General features: G+C 45.3%; 1 protein-coding gene across 1 annotated transcript; it reads right to left on the bottom strand.

The window, feature by feature from the left end:
• Positions 1–4,658: 4,658 nt before the first annotated feature.
• LOC135913550 (uncharacterized) lies at positions 4,659–6,186 on the bottom strand. Its single transcript, XM_070526391.1, has 2 exons — positions 4,733–6,186; positions 4,659–4,674 (listed from the first exon to the last, which is right to left on the bottom strand). Exons 1-2 carry the CDS (start codon positions 6,184–6,186, stop codon positions 4,659–4,661), a joined length of 1,470 nt encoding a protein of 489 aa, XP_070382492.1.
• Positions 6,187–24,436: the final 18,250 nt, after the last annotated feature.

Below are 24,436 nucleotides of genomic sequence, written 5' to 3'. Positions count from 1 at the left end.
CTGGTTAAGGTGGCACGAGTGAAAGTTCGACAGCTTCAGACTGCTCCAAACTGATGACTTGGAAGTACCTGGGCGGCCACGTCCCCTACGCGAGCATGCGGGTTTGAGGCCATACATGGTAGAACATCCGTGGGTAGGCTAGGACTCAAAGATACCTCCTTCGCGGCTGTTTCGGGAAGCTGCCAGTTTGTCTCAGGTTTTCGTAATTTCTGATAATAGTCGATGCGTTTGGTATACTGCCACACTTCCATGACTGATATATATTTGCGGCCTTCCTTTTGTTGCCATTTGCAGCTTCCACTCTGCCCTTCCGCTCTGTGAAGAAGGATGACCAGCAAAGCTGTGTATGTGGGCCCCTTAATGGCAGACTGCACCTCCGCCGCGGGTTGGCCCGGCATTGTAGTATCTTCGGGATCAGCCCACGTAGAGGGAGTGCTTAACGCCTGTTCACCTCCGCCGCGGGTCGGGCAGCTATTGCACTATGTTCGGGATAGGTCCACGTATGGGGAGTGCTTAACGCCTGCTTCATCTCCACCGCGGGTGGGCCCGTCATTGCACTATCTTTGCTGTCGGCCCACATATGGGGGTGCTTAACACGTGCTTCACCTCCGCTGCGCGTCGGGCCGGTATTGCAGTATCTTCGGGATCGGCCCACATATGGGGATTTTTTTGCTTGCGACACGAAAATTTCCTTGGACGGTAGAAGTATACAGCTTCGCTGTAAAAGAAGAACCAAACGCGCACTTTACGCTAAGAAAACAGCTATCAGAGTTTGTTTCCTACTAAGACCACATGCAACGCGTTATTTCAACCAAGCCGCGGCAGATAATGCACTAGCTCGATCACGTTGTTTTTCTTTATTTCCTTTGTTTTGTTCTGGCTAACTCAGAGGGAGCCTGTTCATGGGCGCTGCTTTATGACGCGGATGGGAGCGCAGCCACGTGGTATATTTAATATTTCGTGGGATTTATCAGTCGGAAAAAATAGTGCGCGATTAGTACGTCACCGAATATACCGCAGTTTTATAGAAGTCCCTTGGCTGTACCTACAAATGCCCCATTGACACTTGCACAGTTAGGATAGTACCTCTCGAGTTAGACAATTATTTGCAATTAGCTACATTAATCTCAGCAACGAAAGAATGGCGGAAGGCGGTGGTCCCGGGTTCGAGTCCCGGACCAGGACGAATTTTTCTTCAACTATGAGGCTTTTCTTTCGAGGAACCCGTATGGGTTTCCTTTGTAGCAATTGCTACGAACGGGTGGATGTCTGATTTTCCCTTATTCATTACTTCTCTCCACCTTGCGGGTTTCCGCAGAACTACTATGTCAACGAAAGGATTACTGGCGGCTTCTACACTTCACAGGAAACAATATGCACTAGGTTTTCTTGGACTAATGCAATTGTACTTTTTTAAATGTTAGCGCATCATAGTTATTTGGGACACCCTGTATATATTTATGACCTCTGCGTGCAAGTGACGATGTTTCCATCTTTTATAAATGTTGTCACTTATTAAAGATTTTCTCCTTTTTTTAATGAGTCGTCAGAATTATCTACTGGAAAGAGAAGCAATACTGAAGCAGATATCTTCCACTTGCATTTCATACGCCATTGAATCGATAACATACTCTTACTGAAGTCTGCAGGTTTTTTTCACAGTTTTTCATCAAATAAGCACGCAAAGCAATCTGAAACGAGGTGAACCTACAGCAACATGTTCATTCTTTAGGCGAATGCTATCGACACCTTTAGAAATAACTGTTTATTGGCTACCTCATCTTGCGAAAATATAATAAACCTTGTACTGTGTAAATATTTAAATATATTGTATATGTGCATGGTGTTTCCAGTGTAAATATAAAACAATGTTGTAGTGAGAAAATATGGATGAGCCAGCCGCCACTGCCGCTTCTAATGCGCTTGTCATTGTACTGTCGGGATTTGCAGAAATAAAGCGAATTTATGAATGAGAAGCCATGCACGTCCGTGCCGCCAATGATGCAGTAAGCCATTAGCACCCTTAAAATTGTAGGTGAAAACGTAGAGGCAAGTAAAAAAAAAAACCTCAAATGATGTGGATGACAAAACTCTGGCAAGGACACTTTGGCGTGGGGGAGCGGGTAAGCTTCGGAATCGCGGGCCCCCCCCCCCCCCCCCCGGAAAACTCCGCAGGGGGCTCTTTTCGTAACATCTCCGACAAAGATTCGTCCATCGGAGCGCACAACAGAACTTACCAAAATCACGGCACCGACTGGAAGTGGACCGGTGCCGTCAGCCCCTTCGATCGCTGAGAGAAGGGAAGTATGGGATCGCTGGTATGATTAGCGGCATCGGAGCAGGCTGTGGAAGACGACGACTAGCGCGCGAGCAGTGGCACGAGCAAATCTTAGTGACCACCTGTCTTTCTGTATCATCTCCGGCCACGCTGCCAGATTTTTCGCTTCATGAGTCATATAATACTTTCGGTATAAAAAAGAAGGCAGGCAAGGGCAGATTACGTGGAAGGCCACCTGGCAACACAGGAAAACACGGTGTACACGGATGCAGGGCTATACCCGTGGGACAAGCACACTAGAACACACAGAGCAGCTACGGCTGTAGTAGACTACATGGGAGAGACAATCAGCTGCGCAACCATAAGGAATTGCACGGTAGCGGAGGGGGAAGAGGTCGCCATAGCGCTTGCAGCGACCGAAGGCTGCCGAAGTAACAGATCACTGACCATATTAGCAGGCTCCAAAGCTGCATGCAAGCATTACATGCAGGGGAGAGTCTGTAAAGAGGCCCTGCGAATCCTTTTCGGAGCAGGAACCCTCGGAAATAAAGTGACACACAAACTTTTCTGGATACCGGCCCATACCGGGATAGAAGGGAACGTGAGAGCAGACAGTCTAGTTCGCGCGATCACATACCGAGCTGGACAGATAGAGCCTCTCGAGAACCCTACAACGGTGGAGCCGACGTGTGCGGAAATATTAAACTACTATAGAGGGCAGAGAATCAAATATCCTCCGCCACACACACTACTTACACAACAGGAAGCAGCCGACTGGAGAAGGCAACCGGAACTTTCTATAATCTACACATATTAAGTAAAATGTACCCGACACAATACAGAAACTCCTGCCCATGGTGCGGAGAAATACCAACTCTTTACCACATAACATGGGAATGTAAGCATAACTACACATTCCATAAACATAAAAAACCCGAGTGCGGAGCAATGGGAGGGCCTGCTCACCAGCAGCGAGCTCACCGCACAAAGGGCGATCGTGCAACACGCGTGCGAAGTGGCCAGGCTCAGTGGAGCCCTGGAATAGGGGCACACCCGTGCTGAGAAGCCAGGCAGCAAGCGCAAGACGGCTCACCGCTAAACCCCTTGATAGAACCAATAAAGTTTTTTTCTCTCTCTCTCTCTGATCAAAGCGGGTGGTCAGCGCTGTATGGGCGCCGCCATAATGCCACGGTTAGGGTGGCTACTACGGTTACCGGCGGCAACTGCTACTGTTATTCTCGGCATACGACGGGCATGCGCAAAGGTCCTAACCAGTGACGTATCGCTGTACCCTACCATGTAGCGAGCCAAGATAAAGCTCTCTATCGTAGCCAATAATCAGCCAGTTACGCCCGGAACTATATACCGATACCGAAGGATATTGCCTGTGTACACTTCGTATATCTTCGGTAGTGCTGCAACCTGCTTGTTAGATGGATGGAGTACAGCGACCTTACGCTAGCGTAATGAGCACCAGCACATGTTGGTGGCGTCGGATCTCAATGGCGTGGGAGATCAGACCGACTGGAAAATACCAGCGTTAGGCAGCACCTAGTGAAACGTTAGACAAGCTAAAATAGACGTTCGCTGCTCAGACGAGAGCATACGCACATCACCTCAGCAGAAACGCTTATGGGTTTACATTGTGCGTGCTAATTGTGCAGAGAGTCGGGGGTGCGACGACTTCGTTTCGCCGCTTTTGCAACCAAGCGCTCTCCACGTCTCTGGAGAATCTCAAACGTTCCGCGTGCAAGCCGTACATGTGCCGCCAGCGTGACAGCACGATAATGGCGACGGCGGCCACGCCGACAGCGTGAATGCCTCTAGAGCGTCCGTGCTACTGGTATAGCAACAAAACGACATCCATAATCCGCCTGATATGAAAGAAGAACGTAATTTGGGACTCACGGCGAAAAACAGGCAGGGCTCCAACCAGGTAGCGGCCCCATACAAAAACCCCAGTGGCGACCATGGAGAACAGCGCAAGGAATAAGAACAGACGGTGTTTCCAGCTGACGTGGTAACAACTGAACCGCGTATTCGTCATCTTCATCGAGAGAGATAGTGATCTAAGGAAAGGAAGGACGCTTGATTCTGCAACCCGTCAGGGAGCACAGCGAAGCGTCATCAGGGGAGAGGGAATGGGTAGTGAAAGATGATAGAGAAAGAGGGAGGATGTGGCCTAATAGACTCCACTATGCGCGACAGGTGGCAGTCCTCAGTACAGTCGCCAGCGTTGTAGCGGGCGCTTGTAGGGTGTCTATTCCCGTGGAACTTATAAACTGCAGCAGGCTTCGCAGCGCAGGGAGCTGTGGACACACTGGGAACAGCAGGTCAGTCTCTGTGGCCGCTGGAAGGCCGTGGCGTCTGTAGGTGTTGATCACTGAGGAGCGTTCCTGCGCCAAGGATGGGCAAGCACAGAGAAGGTGCTCCAGAGTCTCGGGGTCCCCGCACCTCTTGCAGCCAGGCGACGTGGCACGGCCCTTGGCGTACAGCCGGGCCGCAGTCCAGGTGCAGCCAGTCCGCAAGCGCAGGAGTGTGGGACGGTCTCTTCTGGAGAGGCCGTTCTCTGGAAGTGGCCTGGGGGCCCTGCCACTAGCCACTCGGGGGTCCGGGTGAATGGAGGTGAGCAGGCACCGTAGCCAATGTCTCGTGTAGTCCGAAGCCGCTATCGCTCTGGTAACCGGGACTACATCATGATTGGCAGCTTTGGCGTAGGTATCCGCCTCCTCGTTACCGGCTACCCCGACATGTGAGGCCAGCCAGTGGAAGGATATTGGTATTCCGGCGGTGGCTAGAGCCGTTAACTTGGCAAGCAGCAGCACCACTGTAAGTCCTGCCCGCCGAGGGTTCACGAGGGCCTGGAGCGCTGGCTTGGAGTCGCACACCACCGCCACCGGCTGCTGGGGAAGGTGCTCAGCAAGGAGGTCGGCAGCCAGGTGCAGCCCCGCGAGCTCAGCTGCAGTAGAGCTTGCTGCAAACGGGAGCCTACACTGCCTGTGACAGGCGAGAGTTGGAACTGTGCATGCCACTGCAGCCGACCCGCTGGGGAGGACTGAACCATCCGTGAACACCAGCAGGTGTCCTTCCAACTCCTCCTGGAGCTTGCAGGCTGCCGCCTGCTGCAGGGCTGCGGCTGGCGCTCTCCGCTTGGCTAACCCCCTGAGGGAGAGGTGCACATCCGGAGGTCCGTGATGGGGAGGAGGAAGAGCCACTGCCACAGGTAGTTGGGGAACTGTCTCCTCATAGAGGCGACACAGGTTGCCCATACGTGAAGCCGGCAGGCTCCGGAGCCGGTCTAGGAGAGCCTGGCCGTCTGGTGCGCGATGCAGCCTGTCAATATGCCCCAGTCCCCGTTGCAACATGAGCAGTGACAGTGGCCATTCGCCGACCTCAGCCAGTGTTGCGGCGATCTTGGAGTGCCTTGGAAGCCCCAGGACATTTCTGATGGCCGTCCTGTGCAGAACCTCTAGTTGTGCTTTCCTGGCATGCGTCAGGGAAACCGGCGGCAGGGCATACAACAAGGACGATGTTGCTGCAGCCTTGTTCAGGCGCAGGGCCCACTTCGTGGAGCATCCTCGGCCTCGTTGAAGGAGTCGGCCCATGGCTGCATGAACACGGCGCACCCTGGCGCTGAGGGCTTTAGTAGCCGGGATCCACGTCAGCCGGTGGTCTATGTTGAGGCCAAGGTACGTCACTGTCTGCTTCCATGGAAGGGGGTCGGTGCCGATCCTCAACTGGTGGACGCTGAGGCGGGAGGCAGCCCTCGGGTGTATCAGTAGGGCCTCCGTCTTTGCAGGAGAGACGGTTAAGCCGATGCTCCCGAGGAATGTTGTCGGCTTCTCGACTTCTCTCTCAGCCTCACGCGTGATGATTTGATGATGATGATAATGATGAACCTCTACCATGGCCCGTACCCAATAAGTGGCATAGGTCGACAATCGGGTGGCAGTAGCCAGCTAAAGAAAATATTTATTTGAAAATGAGAAACTCAAGGTAAAAGAAAAAAGCTAAAGAAGATTTTGGAATATATAAACTAGGGGCGCTACCTCGTAAAACTATTTAAAACTTTTCTATTCCAATTCTGCAATCAGCCTTCCACGATTGGTCATCCTTGGTTACGACGTAACCTAGAATTGTCAGCTGCCGAGCTGCGAATCGGCACGTTAGGTTTAGTTGTAGGCCAGCGTTTGTTGAACACGTCAGAACACACCGGAGCCGTTGAAGGTGCGTGGTGAAGTCAGGAGCACAAACTACAGCGTCGCCAAGATGGCACAAGCAGGTGTGCCACTTCGAGCCGCGTTGAACTGTGTCCATGACGCGCTCGAAAGTTGCCGGCGTATAATATAGTCCAAAAGGCATTACGCCAGACTCGCATAAGCCATTGGTTGTGACAAAAGCTGTCCTCGGCCGATCGACGTCTGCCATAGGTAGCTGTCAATACCCTGAGCCTAAATATAGAGACGAAAAGCATTCTGTGCCTTGTAGAATTCCATTATGGGGTTTTACGTGCCCAAACCACTTTCTGATTATGAGGCACGCCGTAGTGGAAAACTCCGGAAATTTCGACCACCTGGGGTTCTTTAACGTGCACCTAAATCTAAGCACACAGGTGTTTTCGCATTTCACCCCCTTTGAAATGAGGCCGCCGTGGCCGGGATTCGATCCCGCGACCTCGTGCTCAGCAGCCTAACGCCATAGCCACTGAGCAACCATGGCGGGTCCCTTGTAGGCTGTCAATCGCGTCGTCTATGTGCGGGAGAGGGTAGACGTCCTTGTTAGTGATCTTGTTGAGGCGCCACTAGTCCACACAGAACTGCACAGAACCATCTTTCTTCGTAACCAGCATGACAGTGGATGCCCATGGACTGTCGGAAGGCTGTATCACTGCAAACCTAAAAGCTTTACGTTTTCTTTTTTTTGCACAGGTGATAAGGGAATGCATTAGCCTGCCTACTTATATAAGTAATTTCAATAACCAATATAATGTCCAGCCACTACTTGAAAACTACCGGCTTTCCAAGTATAAACTATTTTATAAAGTTTTAACCTTACTGTTTCCTTTGTAAAAGAAGTTGATTAATTGATTAAATCTTGTACGAATTGATTGCGTGCGCTCTTTTTTTAGTTATGGCGCAGATTTTGTAACTACTGCATTATTGCTTCATTAATTATACATGTTATACCATATGTACTTCTTAAATAATTGTACGTGCTACAAAACCCTTTTGCAATCACTCGAAACTCTTATTTCTGAAATGTTCAACTATAATACACTTGTGTAATGTGCATATTATATGTATGCCCTTCCCGCTAAAATGCCCATTGGGATTGGCAGTATGTTTAACCTAAACGAAAAAATAAATAAAAAGCATTATGAATGACCAAAGGCAGTTTGGAACACTATGAATGATATCTTGGTGCGACCAAATACGAATGCGATGTCTAAACTTTTAGCAGAGGCGAAATTTTGTTCTGTAACATTGCTTGCTGATATGTTCAATGATCTTTCTCTGAGATCAGGGCCTTCTGAAACGTCCGCACGTTCCGATAGTCGCTATAAATTAAACTTCACAAATCGCATTACGGAAGGTTTTTTTTTTTGGCTCCCACAAATGAATTGGAGAAAATCAGAGAATCAGAGTATCCCACAGATGAATCGGAAAATGGAGCTTCGCGCCCGCCTAGCATCTGGCTCCGTCGACAGCTGACACAATTCAAGCTACAAAACTCCGTGCTGTACCGCCATATCCATCATCTTGACGGACAACGCTGGGTGCCCATACTGCCTCGCTGCCTTCGTGGTCGTGTCCTTTAGGCCTTTCATGACGATTTGACTGTTGGCCACCTTGGCGTCCAGAAAACTTACGACCGCATAAGAAGCCGGTTCTACTGGCCTGGCCTTTCTACCAGTGCGGCGACATACGTCTCTTCCTGCGTCATTTGTCAGCATCGAAAACGGCCAACATCAGCTCCTGCCGGGCAGCTACTACCAGTCTCGTGTCCTGCGGAACCGTTCGAGGTTGTTGGCAGTGATTTCTATGGGCCACTTTCCATGACTCCAGCCGGGAGTCGATGGATAGTTACAGCCATCGACCACCTCACGCGCTATGCCGAAACAGCTTGCGTCAGTTCTGCATTTGCTTCCGAAGTTGCTACCTTCATTATTCAAGCCATAATCCAGCGTCAGGGAGCCCTTCGTGTCCTTGTGAGCGGCCGCGGAAAGACATTTCTTTCAGAACTGGTAGGCGAAGTGCTAAGAGCCTCTGGAACAACTCACAAGACTACTTCAGGTTACCATCCTCAGACCAATGGCCTGACTGAGCGGTTTCATTGTACGCTCTCTGACATGACAGCCGCCTATATTGAACCAGATCAAAGAAACTGGGACGCGATTTCGCCATTAGTCACCTTCGCGTATAACACCGCCGTTCAAAGAACAACCGGTTACTCGCCATTCTACCTTGTTTATGGCAATTCGCCCAGTTGCTTTCTCGACGTTTCTTTCTTTTCTGCACCCGTCACTCCATCTCCATCTTCCTGCGAATAACGTTTGCCGCCTTGACCATTGTCACCAGCGTGCTCGCTTCAACACCGCAGCCAGACAACAGGATCGCAATGATCATTATGACGCATCTCATCGCGTACTTTTCTACCAGCCCGGCGATGAAGTGCTGCTATGGACACCAATTCGCAATCCTGGGTTGTGCGACAAGTTTCAGACCCGCTTTATGGGCCCATACACGGTCCTGGAAATGACCTCTCCCGTTGATTATCGTGTGACTCCTGCTGTTCCCTCCACTGGCCGCCGTTGCCGCTCTACCGAAGTGGTCCGCGTTTCTCGTATGAAGCCCTTGACGCACCGTTACCCGAACCTCTAGGCTGTGGCCAGTGTGGCCGCTCTCGTGCGGGAATAATTAGTGTGGGCGTTTGTTGTGCAGTTCTTCATCATCCGTGCCTTATCATCATCATGTGTGTGCTCCTCTTCTTCACCGTGCGGGTAGTCGCATCATCATAGTGGACTGGGCCGAGGGTCTTTCGCCGCGTCTCTCAGGCTTAATAAAGGTAGGCCCTTAACTGTGACGTCCCAGTATTCATGACAAACCTACAGAATAGTGCGGCTGGTGTCGATAGTATAAAAGGGGGGCCATTAAAAGCAGTTTCACACTGAATTACCTTAATTACACTTAATTATACTAAATCAGCTTACCATTTTTACATATGTGCAACTTGATTTTATGCACCGAAATATTTTCCGACGAGCTCAAGATAGCCAGAGTTTCAGGGATCTACAAAGATGGTGACCAAAATGACATGAATAGCTCTAGGCCAATTTCTGTGTTGCCAGTATTCCCTCCAAATTACGGAGCGTGTCATGTATGTGCGAGTTTTGATTTTTTTAGCTTATAAGATATTATAACAAAGCACCAATTTGGATTCCAGAAAATATGTCTACCGAGAAGGCCTTATTATCTATTAAATACATATTAATTAATAACTTTCAGCAAAAACTTCACACAGTCGGAATATTTCTTGGTATTAAAAAAAGCCTTTGGCTCCATGAAGCACAAAATTCTCTTGAAACAACTAAATTAATATGGTGTAAGACAGGTTTCACTAAAGTAAGTGAGTAGTTATCTCACTAATCGAGTTCAATGTATTGACATGCAGCATGCAATTTAAAAAATGGGTAAAATAAAATACGTCCAAAATGTATGTATATTTAGCCGACTTTTGTTCCTGTTGTATATGAATGATATCATAAATATACCACGAACACCAGAAATCATTAAATATGCTGATGACACTAAAGTTTTAATCTCTGGTAAAGATATAGAAAATTTAGAAAAGCAGGTTAATAAATGATTTAATAATTTGTCAGTATGACTAACAGCAAATAAACTTGAGCTAAGCACTGAAGGAACAAAATATGTTATTTTTCGATCAAAAAAGAAGTGTACACTCCCCGAAATTCACGTTGCCTCATTTATAGGAGTATTGATTGAACGCTCTGTATGTCAAAGTTCATTGGCGGTATTTTCGATGAAACGCTAAACTGGTCGTTCCACATCAAGAAACTTCGTGCAGATATTTCACGGCCGATTGGTGAAATAGAAAAAAAATATCTGGTCTTGCCACTTTGGGTAGCAAATCAGCTTTGTTATACGTTAGTGTGCTCACGAATCCGTTACTGTCTGTTAATTTGGGGCATTACCACTAAAACAAATAAAGTATTTATAGAATGCAAAAGAGAATAGTACGCATAACTGAAGGCGTTCCACGGCGAACGCTTTCCGTTGAGCTCTTTCACAAGCAGAAGATTCTAACGTTCGCAAATATATTTATAATAAGGTAGGGACAGTTATTTACGACCAAATGAGGTCAAACGCAGATGCATTCCGTGTACCTTACTTGAGGAAACAGCATACCTATAGTTTTAGACACGCTAGTTATCCCAATGAGAGAATACGAACAAATTACGACAGGCAACAATTTACACGCATGATTCCTCAGCTACTGCATGCACATCATCTTATTACCAGCATGGTAGAAGAATGCCATTCAGTCGCGCTTTTTAAAAAGAAGATGCATGCTTATTCCACTTGCGCTCCAGGTGTGAATCGTTATTTCTTTATCTGCTGTGTTTTCAAAGGAGGTTTAATTGCGTAGGTGTGACGCACGAAGGTACTAAGAAGTGTTGCAATGTTATGCTTAACCTCATAGCCTGATTTGTCATTTGGTGTATGTTTGAAGTGTTTATGACCTTACTACTGCGATCAAGATCTTGCAATATTATTTCTGCGAGAAGTTTGCAAATGCTGTGTAAGTGTGTGTATTTTTATATTATTTTATAAGTGTACAATTTATGTGACCTTCTTATGTGACCCTAATGTTGAATATGTATTAGCGTACGGTACTGAGTATAGCGCAGTTCGGTGGTTACGGTGGGTTAGGCACATTGTCAGGCAAACCGCCGCGGTTGCTCAGTGGCTATGGTGTTGGGCTGCTGAGCACGAGGTCGCGGGATCGAATCCCGGCCGGGGCGGCCGCATTTCGATGGAGGTGAAATGCGAAAACGCCCCTGTACTTAGATTTAGGTGCACGTTAAAGAACACCAGGTGGCGCAAAATTTGCGGAGTCCTCCACTACGGCGTGCCTCATAATCAGAAAGTGGTTTTGGCACGTTAAACCCTATATTTTAGTTTAGTCTTTTTTAACATTGTCAAACGTTTTAGCAGTTTCCTTTTTGCCATTTGTTCCCGCACAAGCACCGTTTAAAAATCATTTGTATGTGTAATTGATTGAGAGTGAATAAACTTTCAAATTTTCAATCGCTATTACAAAATGACAACCATAGAACGAACCCGACGGCACAACAGTGTCTTTGTGATGGCGACACCACGTGGACAATAACATGATGACAACGGCTCGAAGACAGCGAGACGACGCAGTGAATGCAACAGAGTAAGAACCGCGAAAACATGACGATGAAATGATATGGAAAGAATGATTGCGACGCCACGAAGGCTATAAAATGACGACGGAATGTCGACAGCTTGAGAACGACAGCACGCTGCTGTGGGAGCTCACGTGCGTGCGGGCTGCCTTAATTCGCCCTATATCCGGTTTTCGTTCGCGCTGTGCCCAGTACCGGCCAATATGGCCGTCTTATTTCGCACTATAAGCAGCCGGTGAATGTTTGCGCTACGTCTGATACTGGCCAATCAGGCACCTTAATCACCGCTTTATCCGGTGTTTGTTCGCACTATGTCCGTCGGCTTTTTGAGCTCTACACTTCCTCCGTAATCAGCCCGCGTTTCTTGCAGACAACGTCAGCGCATTCGTGCACGTGACCTTACTTTGACCTTGGCTCCGGCTAGGTCAAGAATCATTTCGCATTAAAAAACATGGTGAGCTGACGGGAACAGAGGGCGGTGTTGCTAGACGTCTTTCTTGTTAGCGCGATGCTGTTCTTTAGCTGCTTCCCCGGGTTTTTTAGGCTTCTGGACTGTCTCTAACCCCGTGACATAGCTGAAAAGATTTACAATTTTATGTGAAATGCTTGGATTTTAACGCTTGTTTAGGATTGTCGTAAACACGCTTATGGTTTTACGATATCTAGTTTGCGTCCGGCTTAGGGCAGTATCTGTAAAAAAAAAATGTCAGTAAAACTGACGACCACTTTTCAGAGTAGGATTTCTTGGGCCTGCTTTATTACTCGGACGGATAGCGGCCGCTGCGTCACCAACTTCAGTGAACTCTTGTCTATTTTCGGCCACTGTTACGTGAATATGTCTTGAACAAAATTCACGAATATTTCCGTCTGTGACGCAGATCATACTAGCTAGGAATATAGAGGAGTGTGACTGTGTGGCTAAGCAGAGTTGAACCGTTTACGTTATTAAGGGAAGTTGAAAGAAAAAGACACATCTGGGGATTTGCGTGTCTAAGCCATGACGTGATTATAAGGCTTGTGGGAGACCGGATCAATTCTGACCACTGGGGATATTTTAACTCCTGCCTAAACCAAGCGCACGAGCGATTTAGCATTGAGCGATTTAGCATAGAGCGACTTAGCATTTAGCCTCCCATCCAAGTGCAGCCGCCTAGACCGACGCCGTGGCCACGAGCTCAGTAGTTGCAAATTCTTAGCCACTAAACTATTCTGCAGCAGGTTAAAGAAAATTTAATTGGCAACGTCACTTGAGGGCGGCGTACTCATGTAATGCACGAATTTTCATTCGTCGTGTTTGATGTTTTGATGGTTGTTTGAAAGTGTAGTCTGACAATGTTCGGCACCAAGGAAAGAAACAAGAACGGTTCTTAGCTGGAATCGTTGGTGCACATTGTGGTTCAACTGCGCCAGGACGTGACAACAAAGGAAACAAACATGAGCGCAGTGTTTGTTTCCTTTCTTGTACCGTCCTCGCGCAGTTCAACCACAAGTTAAAGAAAGAAAGGAATAAAAGAAAGCAAGAAGGATGAGCTTAGTGACCGTGGTAGCTCAAATACCACCGCGCCCGGCTTCTCGCTAGTAAGTGTTGAAAGAAACATTACGCCTTCCAAGCCTTTTTTCCCAACGCTACGCGCCGGCAGCCGACGCCGGGACTCTATGCACGCCGGTGGCTCACGTTGGCACCGGGTGCGCGAGTGCTGTGCAAACAACGGTCCGCACGTGGGAGACCGGATCGGACCGGTCACCGGACGGGAGCGACGGGCGCGCACGCCTCCGGTTAATACGAAGGGGTGCGTGCCGAGATCACGTGTGTCGTCATAACGCGTTTCCAAGAAGGGCGCGCGCGTACGCTTCGCCGGTGGCCGCATCGGGGGCACCGCTTCGTGCCGGCCCGCGAGTCACGCGACTCGGCGGCGGTGACGGGTCGCACGTGGTTGGATTTATCGCTCGAAGCCCATCGATCGGCCGTTCCGCGAGCCGCGCGGGACCCTCTGTGTGCGGTGCGCGTGGAGTCGGTGCTCCGGATGACTCGACGCCGTCCGCATAACACGTTCAGCGAGAGAGGCGTCATCATCATCAACAACAACAACATCGCCATTATCAACAAAAACATCACCATCAAAGGTCAAAGGGGTACGAAAACGACATTTGTGACTCGCCATCTTCTTTTTGTTTTTTAGTAAATAAACGTAGAGATACGCTAAGCCTTAGAAATATCAAGGTCAAGGTTCATTTATTTCGACCATATTGTACAATATGCCCCCGAGGAGAGGCTAAAGGAGGCAGATGAATCATGCCTCCTGACGAGGCCTTCTCTCCGGATTACAAGTCGTGGCACCGGTGGCGAAGAGGCAAAGCACATATTTTTGAGGAGCGGTGCTTACTAAAATTAATACCACAAAAAAGACAACAAAATATGCACCACCACTAAGGATAAAGAACTGCACAAACTATTTATCGACAAACGAAAAACAGAAAACACTGCGGCAAAAACGAACACATCATTATTAAATCAGTAGAAACAGGACAAACCAAGTGATGCCAATTTATAGGTTTCTGTCATTCAAGTTATACAGAAAAAAAAGAAAGCATGTTTACTTTTTCCTAAACATCGATACAGTAATACTTTCTACAGCTATTTCCACAATCGATAGGCACGTATTACACAGGGTTGCGATTTCGTGATCTAAACATTGTTTTCCATAATAGGTTCTAGGCCTAGTGGCACACAACGCGACAACACGTGAATCCTGTTATATCCCTCGACAGATAATCATTGCTGAAAATAGAAATCCTGCTTGATTTTACAGAAAATGTAAACTGTCAAACTCAAGTTCTATGAATGAAAACGATTGCGAAGATGACAAGTCTCGAAAACATTTGCTTCAACTGCTGGGCCTGCACAAAACGCTCGTAGGGCTTGTTTTTGAAGTGAAAACAATTTAAAGGAATCAATTTTATTGCACGTACCCCGTACTAGGTTACATTATACAAGGCGGGAATGAACGAGAGCAAAATATAATTGTTTCTTAACTTGTTGTGGAATAAGATGCCTGATACGATAAATCACAGAAGTAAATCTAGCCATTTTCGTACCAGTATAATTCACCTGATCTGTCCACCCTAGGACACTGCGGAAGCATACACCAACAAATCGGCAACTATGCACTTGTTCAATAGGCGAGTTATTGAATTCTGATTCGATATGATGACTTAATGGTCTATTTTTAGGATGAAAGAGCATAAACTTCGTTTTTTTTTACATTCAGTTGAAGGTGGTTGACAGATAGCCAAATGAATGGCTGGTTCAGCCGGGCATTACATGGCTTCGCCAGTACTGAAGATTAGAACCAGAAAGAAATACATTGTACCATCATCCATCATTGTACCATCATTGTACCATCAGCATACATCACAATGTGAGTAGTTAATGGAATGTTGACAATGTCATTTATATATACAGTAAAATAAAGTGGTTCCATAAGTGAACCCTGCGGGACACCAAATTTCACCGTTCCAAAATTAGATTTTACACCATGCATTTGTGTATACTGTGGCCGTTGAGTTATATAACTCTTCACAAGTGCATTTGAAACTCCGTGAATACCGTAAATGTCTAATTTTTTTTAGTGCTATTGAATGTTTCATATAGTCGAAGGCTTTGCAAAAATCTAGAAAAATTCCAACAGAAAACAATTATAGAAAACAATCTACTTAGCAAATGGTTAATTATGGTATTTGGGATATCTAACAATATTGCTTGAGCTGATTCACCGGACTGAAAACCACAGTGCTATTTGCAAATTAACTTTTTAACTTGTATGAAATCGTTTAGCCGGATAAAAAGTACGTGCTGAGCTACTTTTGAAAAAAATTAGCAGTACCGAAATGGGACGATAAATGTTCTGGTCGTGCTTGCTGCCTCCTTTGAACAAAATAGTAACACGCGCCACTTTCAGTTTGTCTGGGGATACTCCAGTCAGCAGCATCTTATTGCATACATGCGTAAGTGGGCCAGCGACAATATTAACAACAAGTTTCATAGGAAAGACAGCAATTCCATCCTATCCAGGTGCGCACGTCTTCCTAAAGGCATTAATGATCCTGACGACTTCATCTGTTGATGTAGGTGACAAAAATATAGAATCGGCAATACAGGAGGGTAAGTATGAGTCTATAGTCCTGGTTAAATGAGAGTTAACGGATCCATGGCACATTCCTTCTGCTATAAAGTGATCATTAAGTTTATAAGCAAGTAAGACCCCAGAATAGGTTACTTCATAGGTCCTTAATTCCGTGGGGACGTATTTTTTCTTGCTCCCTATCATTGAGTTGATACCTTGCCAAAGTAGTTTAGGGTTGCGCAAGATAGACGGAAACTTAATAATACCGAATAAATGATTTCCCTTCATTAATTCCGAGTTTTAATTTGTTCCGGAACTCAATTACCTCTTCCGGATTTCTTGTTTCCAGAAAGCGAGAAAACATTTTATACTTTCGTTCAATTCTTTTCAAAAGTGCTCCTGTCATCTACTCTTCTCTAGCCTCCCTATGCTTTTTTATAGTTTGTGTCAGAAATGCAGTGTCATAGCGTTCTAATACTTTTTTAAACATGTACATCACAGACATGAGATGAGTCTGCTTCATTGTATACGTCAGCCCAATTGATAGTAGACATGAAATTACAAAAGCGGGCGATACTGTTCTTATCATAAACCCTCCTTGGACGTGTGGCAGCGTTCACTTTCGCTTTCTTCGGAAAGAGCGAAAAGAAGAGGAAATGATCACTGATTCCAGACGAAAATACACCTGGCATACTGCTATCCGGAGGCTAATTAGTAAAACACACAGATCTATTAACGTTTCCGAGTGTTGTGATTTGCACGCGGGCAAATGAATAATATTCTCGCCACCATTTGACAGCACTGCTTCACTCAGCCGAATATTTTGAGGGTTATCTTCAACCAATATTCAAATCACCTAAGACAACCATGCGCAACTTATTAAAGTTTTAAGATGATAAGATAAGGTATTAGGACGATGTCGGAAAGCCGCCAAAGTACCGTAAATAATTTACTGTAATGCCTATTCCTTCGATTCAGTTTTGGTTTCCGTAGTCGTGGATGAGCTCACAACACACTGGCGCGTTCCGTTCCCCTGATCAGTGCGTATGCCACTCGCGAAGGGAACCAAAGGAAACGCGCGCATTATCTAGTTATGAGCAGCACCTTCATTGCAGCCTTATTGCTACTAGAGGTGTCCGAATAGTGACATTTTCGAATCTCATTGAAAGCGAATGTGGAAACAAAAAAAAAAAGACGAGCACCGAATGTCGAATTGAACAATGAATATTTCCGCATTTCTTAACACAAAATATGAACTTTGCGTGAAAAAGGTCCGGTAAAAAAAAAAAAATAAGGCCTACATATACATTGACACATGACCGTAACACCCATTAAATATTACGTGACAGCACATCTGAAAATCATGTAAATGATAAACTGCTTTCAACTTTCTGGAAAACTATGACAGTGATTAAACAAAGGAACGACACTTTACTAATTACGGACAGGGTTGCGTTTACTGAGAGGGAGAAGTACGATTGTATAGCACCGCACATTGTTTTAAATGGTGGTGCTATACCGCCATTTACACCGCCATTTGCTAGATGAGACTGGTCAAATAAGGAAATGGAACATATTCATATACAGCACAAAAGCGAGCCATTCTTACTGAATGGCGGCCAATCATGTTTCTGAAGTTGTCCGCCCTGTGCGTTCCTTCTGCTGCTTACTGGCAGCTGCTTATGCTGCTTACTGGCAGCTAAAATACTTGGATATGTCCTCCCATCCATCGTTCTGTATCCCCCGAGGCTCCAATAAGCGTTCTTATCCACTAATATATTCGAAAGAAACGAATAGCCGACAACTTCAAATGGTGAATTCTCGAATCGAGTACCACTCGAATAGCAGAGAATGTTCAATTCGTATTCGAAATAATATTTACGCATCGCTAATTGCCACACCATGTTAGGAAATTTGCCTATGGGGGGCTAAGTGGCGATTGAGTCAATACACCAAGTCCGGTATATCGGGATTTTTTATTTTAATATAAAATATCTCATCATTGTTTCCTGACTGTCATACTTACTAAATGTGGCGTAACCCTACCTTGGTTAAGTCATCGTGGCTAAGGAAGCGAAGGGTTGAGGGCCTTTCCGCTTGCAAGCACCGTTGTATTAAGCGAAACGAAACTAGGAAGCCAAGCCAACGCTCGGTGTCAATTAATTCAGTTTTCATAAGAAAAGAATCTGACCCGGGTGAAATCTCCACCCGCCCCGCCTTTGTTATGCGTGAACATGGAAAGGGAAGCCGGCGTCGTCGAAATTATTTCAATGGGCCCGTGACACTGGCCATCCGACTGTTCTTAGTTGTATCATTATAACTTACACTAGAGGTATCAATATGGTTATGTGAGAAAAAAAAGGGTACTTGGCTCTCCGTGCACGGTCTAAGTGAAAGTTTCAATTTCAAATCGCTGCCTCTAAGCCCCTCCCAACGACAGCCTCCGTCATTTTGGCATAGCGTCAAGAAACAAGGGGCCACTGCTGTATTATCTTCTTCAAAATAGTTCGAGACCACTTAGGGCATCTTGCTCCGCGCGCTCTGGCACCCGACGGCACAGAAATGGCGTCGCCGTTGAATTGTGCCCGCGATTACTTCACTACCACGATCAGAAGCAAACGGAAACTGCCGAGACACACAAGCAAAAACAAGACGTAGCATGGTCGACTTGACGTATTTTCAGCTCCTGTAATCACTTCATGCGTTTGCAGTACATATAAGAATGTAAAAATGCTTGAGTATGTTGTCAAACTACTAGTTTTCATTAGTTACCTTAGCCTGCAGTGAAATGATAATACAGTCATAAACTCCTAGTAGCTTTGTCCATGATATACTTAGATTGTGCATGCTTACGTGTTCTCTCCATGCCACGCCTAATTTGTAGCTTTTCCTGCAGAAGTCCAACAAAAAGAATGAGTTTTCGCATCACTACTTATTTTATTCAAGTTTGTTGCATGCTGCATAGTTTCCTAGTGTAGTGGAAGGCAATACGGGAAGAAGGCATGAAAACGTTTATTTGTTTGTCTTCGCTAAGTGCCCAAGACAAGGTTTTAACCATAATTACTGTGAAATTAACTTGGTAATATTTGTATCCCTAATATATATCACATATTTTCACATTTCATGTGTTGAAGCAGGGTACCTTTCTATAGCTATTTTGTTGAGCATACAGATTTCTCTGCTGCATTAATGTAACATTGAGGTGGGCTACCCTGTCATACACCCTAAATATATAAGTGCTGTGTTCTTTCATTAGAACAAGATATGAATAATTGAAATAATATAAAGGCCATTTCCCGCTGACTTCCAGATGCCCTTTTCCGTACCCTCACTGGAAATCCACGTAATATCGTGGATATCATAGACCTTGCATTACAAGGCGTATGGGACACCAGAGAAAGCTCTAGAGAAAAAGGAATGAATATACAGTGGATACGAAATTGGGATCTGGCTGATTGAGACGTGCTAAGATTTTTTAATATACCTGCAGTGTAGTAAACGAGGCCCAATTATCTATCACTTATGCAACAGTAAAATCATACCTAAACGTAGGTATTTGAACAATAAATTTGTCCGTTGTAGTTCTAAAGTGAGTTCGTTGCAAAAGAGCAGGGTCTGGACTGGAGCGTTTGGCCATTGTAGAGTTCTTTAGCATGAAGTTTTACAAATGCTGCCGCCTCTGTTCACTTCCGTTCTTGGCCATTGAATCCTGTAGGCAGTTTCGAGATATTAGTTCCCAAAGTGTAGGACGACATACATGGGCGTTCCAGTTACTTTTGTGTTGCCGTGCATAAAAGAGAGTTTGCTAAAAAAGTAAGTGGTCCAACAGCGCATCTTTGCTGCGAGTTTTATGGCACATATCTCCACACTGACATTATGGAAAATAATTTAGAGTAGATACGCCTTGTAGATGAATGGCTACAATTCTTCATTTCTCACACACTAAAAAGAGCGATAAAAGAGGGAGTCGAGGGAGTATCTGCTTTTCCAGATTTCACTCCCTTTTCGACAGCAGATCGACCTCCTTGGAGCAAGAGTAGAACAACTCCCCCGATAGAGTTTTATTACTCCACCGCAAGGAACTGCTAGTACTCTTCCGCAGAGTGCTAATACTCTTCCCACAAGGGTAATAGTACTCCCCCGGACCGAGTGCTTCTACTCCTAACAGAGAGATTGTACTCATTCGGAACAGAGTGCCAGTGCTGTTCCTAATAGTGTGAAGGCGCTCACGATCTTGAGCCATGGTGACGTTAGAAGGGATTCGCCATACTTACATGTGGGGAATATTTGATTCCTTTATAAGCAGCTCCTGCACTTATGATTGGTGAATTGGATGTAATCTGTAGTCACCTAATTACTCCATTGAAGCATGCTTTTTCTCTTAAAAGGTCAAAATCTTTATTGATCAGTCACAAGACAAACGGAATTATAACTTGAGAAACATACTGACACATACACATAAAATCTGATTACAGTGATACTCATAAAATTTACAACACATCTTGTAAGAAAACAAGTATATTCTCAAAAGTTTCATCAGTATTACAGTGTAGAAATATCCTTTACTTCCAATTGGTTCCGTCTTTTCAAAAATAAAGTATGTAATGGAAAGTTAAACATAGAACAAACGTGCGCAAACTCACAAAGTATTCACACTATGATCTTAGAGAAATATGCGCCAAATTACTGGCCAGCAGGCACATTTCTAGCGCAATACGCATGCACTTATAGGGCATGCAGAAGTTACCAGATGAGCTGCTAGGCATTGGGCTGGTAACGTAGATAAATTGTGCAAGAAACTTTTTTGTGCCATATTCTAAGACATCAGATCGTTTGATAATGTCCTGTACAAGGTATGGATGTTCCTGACTGAGAGTACAGTGCATTTAGAAATGAGAGCACAGTGCATTTAGAAAAGCGATACAGAAGTGTATCATATTGATACACGCATAATGCGTGTTTCTTGTGGACGATGCACGCGGGTGCCCCGACGAAGACGACGAATGCTGTCTGGTTCTCGAGCTGTCGGCTGAACTGGCCAGTCCTGCAGTTATCCTTTGTAAACATACTTTGTAAATAGTATCCAGTTTTTACTCCTTCGTTCGCGTTACAATATTTCCTATTCAGTTGGCGTCCTCACGAAAGTAGCTTCCTGGTGCCCTAGGGATTGATCCGATACTTTTTTTTCAGAAATATACAAAATGAAATTTACAATATTATGTAGTTTGTTGGAAATGAGTTTAATACTGCACGGAGCATTGACATTAAAATCTTGCACATCAAGTTTCATGTCATATATGGTAGCTTTTTATTCCGCATTACGGCATGAACGCTATACTTCTGAGGAGCCGCTTGCATAATTTATACGATGAATTAGTGTGACTAGTTGAAAATGCAATCTAACTACAGTGCAGCATGGCATCAGATGTAAACCAAATATCAGATGTGATGGATATGATGCATCAAAGGCGACATAAGCATAAGTACAGGCAGAGCAGTGCACAAAAAGGACAAGGAAGCAAATGATATATTGGGGAAGGCACCATCTTATTTTACATATCCCGTGGATTTTGCATGCGGTATTGCATATACTTGCACTGTAAACCAACTCCCTGAAACCAAACGTTTTTTCCTATTGAAGTCGTTAAGGTACGCTAAGGTAAGAAAAATTATCGCGCTTCACATAATGTAATCTTCCTCTCAGAGCAAATGTATATGTATCTGGGAATACTAATACAGTGTCTCAGTGTGCACTCTATCTTAAGTCTGGAAATATACTATGTGGAAAGATGCTTTAATTTTCTTTTGTCTTATAAAAATTGCGTCTGCAGAAGCCATCAGACTAAGGGGCTTTGCTTGATCAAGACTGTATGTTCACCTCCGGCAGTTGATGAACACATGTTCCACTCAGATGCTCTAAGTTCTTTGCATTGAACGCATCTCTACATCCACTAGCATACTTGGTTGGCAAGTAGATTGAGTCACCCTAATCAAAACCTCAAATACCTGCCAGAAGCAATCATATGGCTATTTCACAGAAGGAGAAACAACAATTTTACATGTTTAATATAATTTTTCAATTGCAAGCGAGTCTGTGGCTATTAATTAAGATGTAAGGTGCGCACCACGGTGTACGCAGTTAAAGGCCTTGCTCCTTGCTCCCGCTTCGGGGCTGCAAGCGTTTCTAGTGGACTCGTTTCGTGAGCATGCACGTAAACGATAATCACTTCTTAAACATGGGCTACTCTGCTCCCCATACTTCCCCTTTCTGGAACCTAAGAGGAAGCCATACTTCTAAAACTGCGTGTAAAAAGTAGACAAAAGGGAAGACATGAAAATGTGTCTGCTTCATGTCAGCGTTTAAATAATAAATAAAGGGTAAAAAAACATGCATAGATACTTTGAAGGGAGATGAACATACAGCAGCATATTCATTCGCTAGGCATAAGCTATCCGTCCCTTTAGAAATAATTGTTAATCGACTACCTCCTTCTATTTAAAGATAAAATGAACTTTGTCCTGTGTGTATATTTAAGTATATTATATGTGTGCGTGGTATTTACAGTGGCAATTAAAAACAATGCTGAAGTGAGAAAATATGGATGAGCCAGCCACCGCTTCTGCTTCTAATGGGCTTGTTATACAATGGTCAGGATTTGCAGAAATAAAGCAAAGTATGAATTAAAATCTGTGCACGTCAGCGCCAACAATTATGCAGTCACCTATCAGCCACAATTAAATTTGAAGTGAAAAGTTAGAGGCAAGTCAGAAGAAACCTAAAGATGACGTGGGTAACAGAACTCTTGCAATGACACTTTAAATGGAGTGAAGGTAGGCGTCGACAATGCCGAGGAGTGGGGGGCGGGGATGGGGCCCCGGAGCTCACCTGTAGTCGGCGCCTATGCATACGGGTTCCTTTGCTTCTCTTACAAACAGCCGCCATCAACAAAGGAGCCCGTATGGCTTTCCTTTGTAGCTATTGCTAGGATAGGGTAGATGTCTCATTTTCCCTAAATAATTATATTACATTTCTCTAATTACACTTCTTCACTTCGTAGATTTACATTCCTCTCGTATGATAGCTGAAATGCTGCCTAAGAATGTCCAATTAGTGTTTCAAATTCTTTTTTTCTCACTGCAACAAGGATGATTGTCCTTGTATTAAACTGCTTGAATAACACTTTTTGTCTTTTTTTTCATTGCGTACATTTAAATTTCTCTCTAGTCATTGTATAATCCTACCTAACAATGTCCGATTGCTGTTGCTAATGCTTGTTTTCCTTTACCTTGTACACAAATTTTGAAGGTGCACAGACCCTCGTCAAGCTGAATTGATTTTTATTTTTTGTCTGTGCCACCTACATCCTGTATGGGTGTGAAATAGACGATTTGATTTGAACCCATAGGCGCAGCCTACTGACAAGCTCCCGTATTGCCACGGAGCGCTGGCGTTTGTCGATTCCACGAGCAGTTCATGGAACCACCGTGCAACAACAACACCGGTGGAAACAATCTATCGAACGGATAGCTATAGAGCACATCTAATCGACGCAATAGTGCCTCGCGCAGCATGGATCGATCGTGGAATATCGATCTGTGCATTGTGCGATGAAAGGCTGCGAGGCCGATTTGAGCGCGAGCACCTATTAAATATCGCCACGACACCCGGGTGCCGCCGGATACGTCACGATACCAGGAGAGCTATCACGACCACATGGCTGGCGTGCCGAAAGTAATCGAGAAGTATACGGCTGCTTCGAGCGGCGCGTCGTCGCCGCCGTGTGTGTATATAAAATAGCGTGGGAGAGGTGTGGCTGGTGTGCTATAAATATTAAATGGCATGGCGTCTCCTGTTGGCTAAGTTCAATACTTGCCTTCAAATCATTATTTGCCTTCAATCGCAGACAAAAAAAAGTGTTGATTGATTCATTCATGGGATTTAACAGTCACTAAGCGAAATTGGGGGTATGAGAGGCGCCGTCGCGTAGCGCTCTGCGGACATATTTTGATCACTTGACATTCTTTAAAGTGCACCTGAATCGAAGCACAACATCACTCGTTGCATTTCGCCCCCATCAACGTGCGGCTGGCCACGGCGGCCACATTTCGATAAAGGCGAAATGCAAAAACACCTGTGTGTTTAGATTTAGGTGCACGTTAAAGAACCCCAGGTGGTCCGAATTTCCGGAGTCCCCCACTACGGCGTGCCTCATAATCAGAAAGTGGTTTTGGCATGTAAACCTCATATTTAACTTTTTTAAGACAACATGGCAGACAAGAGGGAAATGTACAAAAAGCACTTCAGAGACTGCTGGCTTAAAGAGGGTAAGCACAAGGAGAGGCTCATGGTGATATCCGAGGAGTCCTTGAAGGCCTTTTGCAAGCTTTGTAAATTTTCTATTTAGGCGATGAAAGAGTGCCTCGATAAGCACGCCACCTCTACAAAACACATGGCATGTGCATCACGCAAAGTACTTCAGCTGCCTGCTATAACTGAAGTCATGCCACGTGTAAGAAGTCCTGTGCAGCAAGCAGAAGCGACCCTTACTATTTTTGTTGCTGAACATTGCGCGATGG

This window comes from Dermacentor albipictus, chromosome 9 (assembly GCF_038994185.2).
Source record: "Dermacentor albipictus isolate Rhodes 1998 colony chromosome 9, USDA_Dalb.pri_finalv2, whole genome shotgun sequence".
Classification (NCBI taxonomy): domain Eukaryota; kingdom Metazoa; phylum Arthropoda; class Arachnida; order Ixodida; family Ixodidae; genus Dermacentor; species Dermacentor albipictus.
The sequence above is the reverse complement of the archived record's forward strand: the minus strand, read 5'-3'. Positions and strand labels throughout refer to the sequence as shown.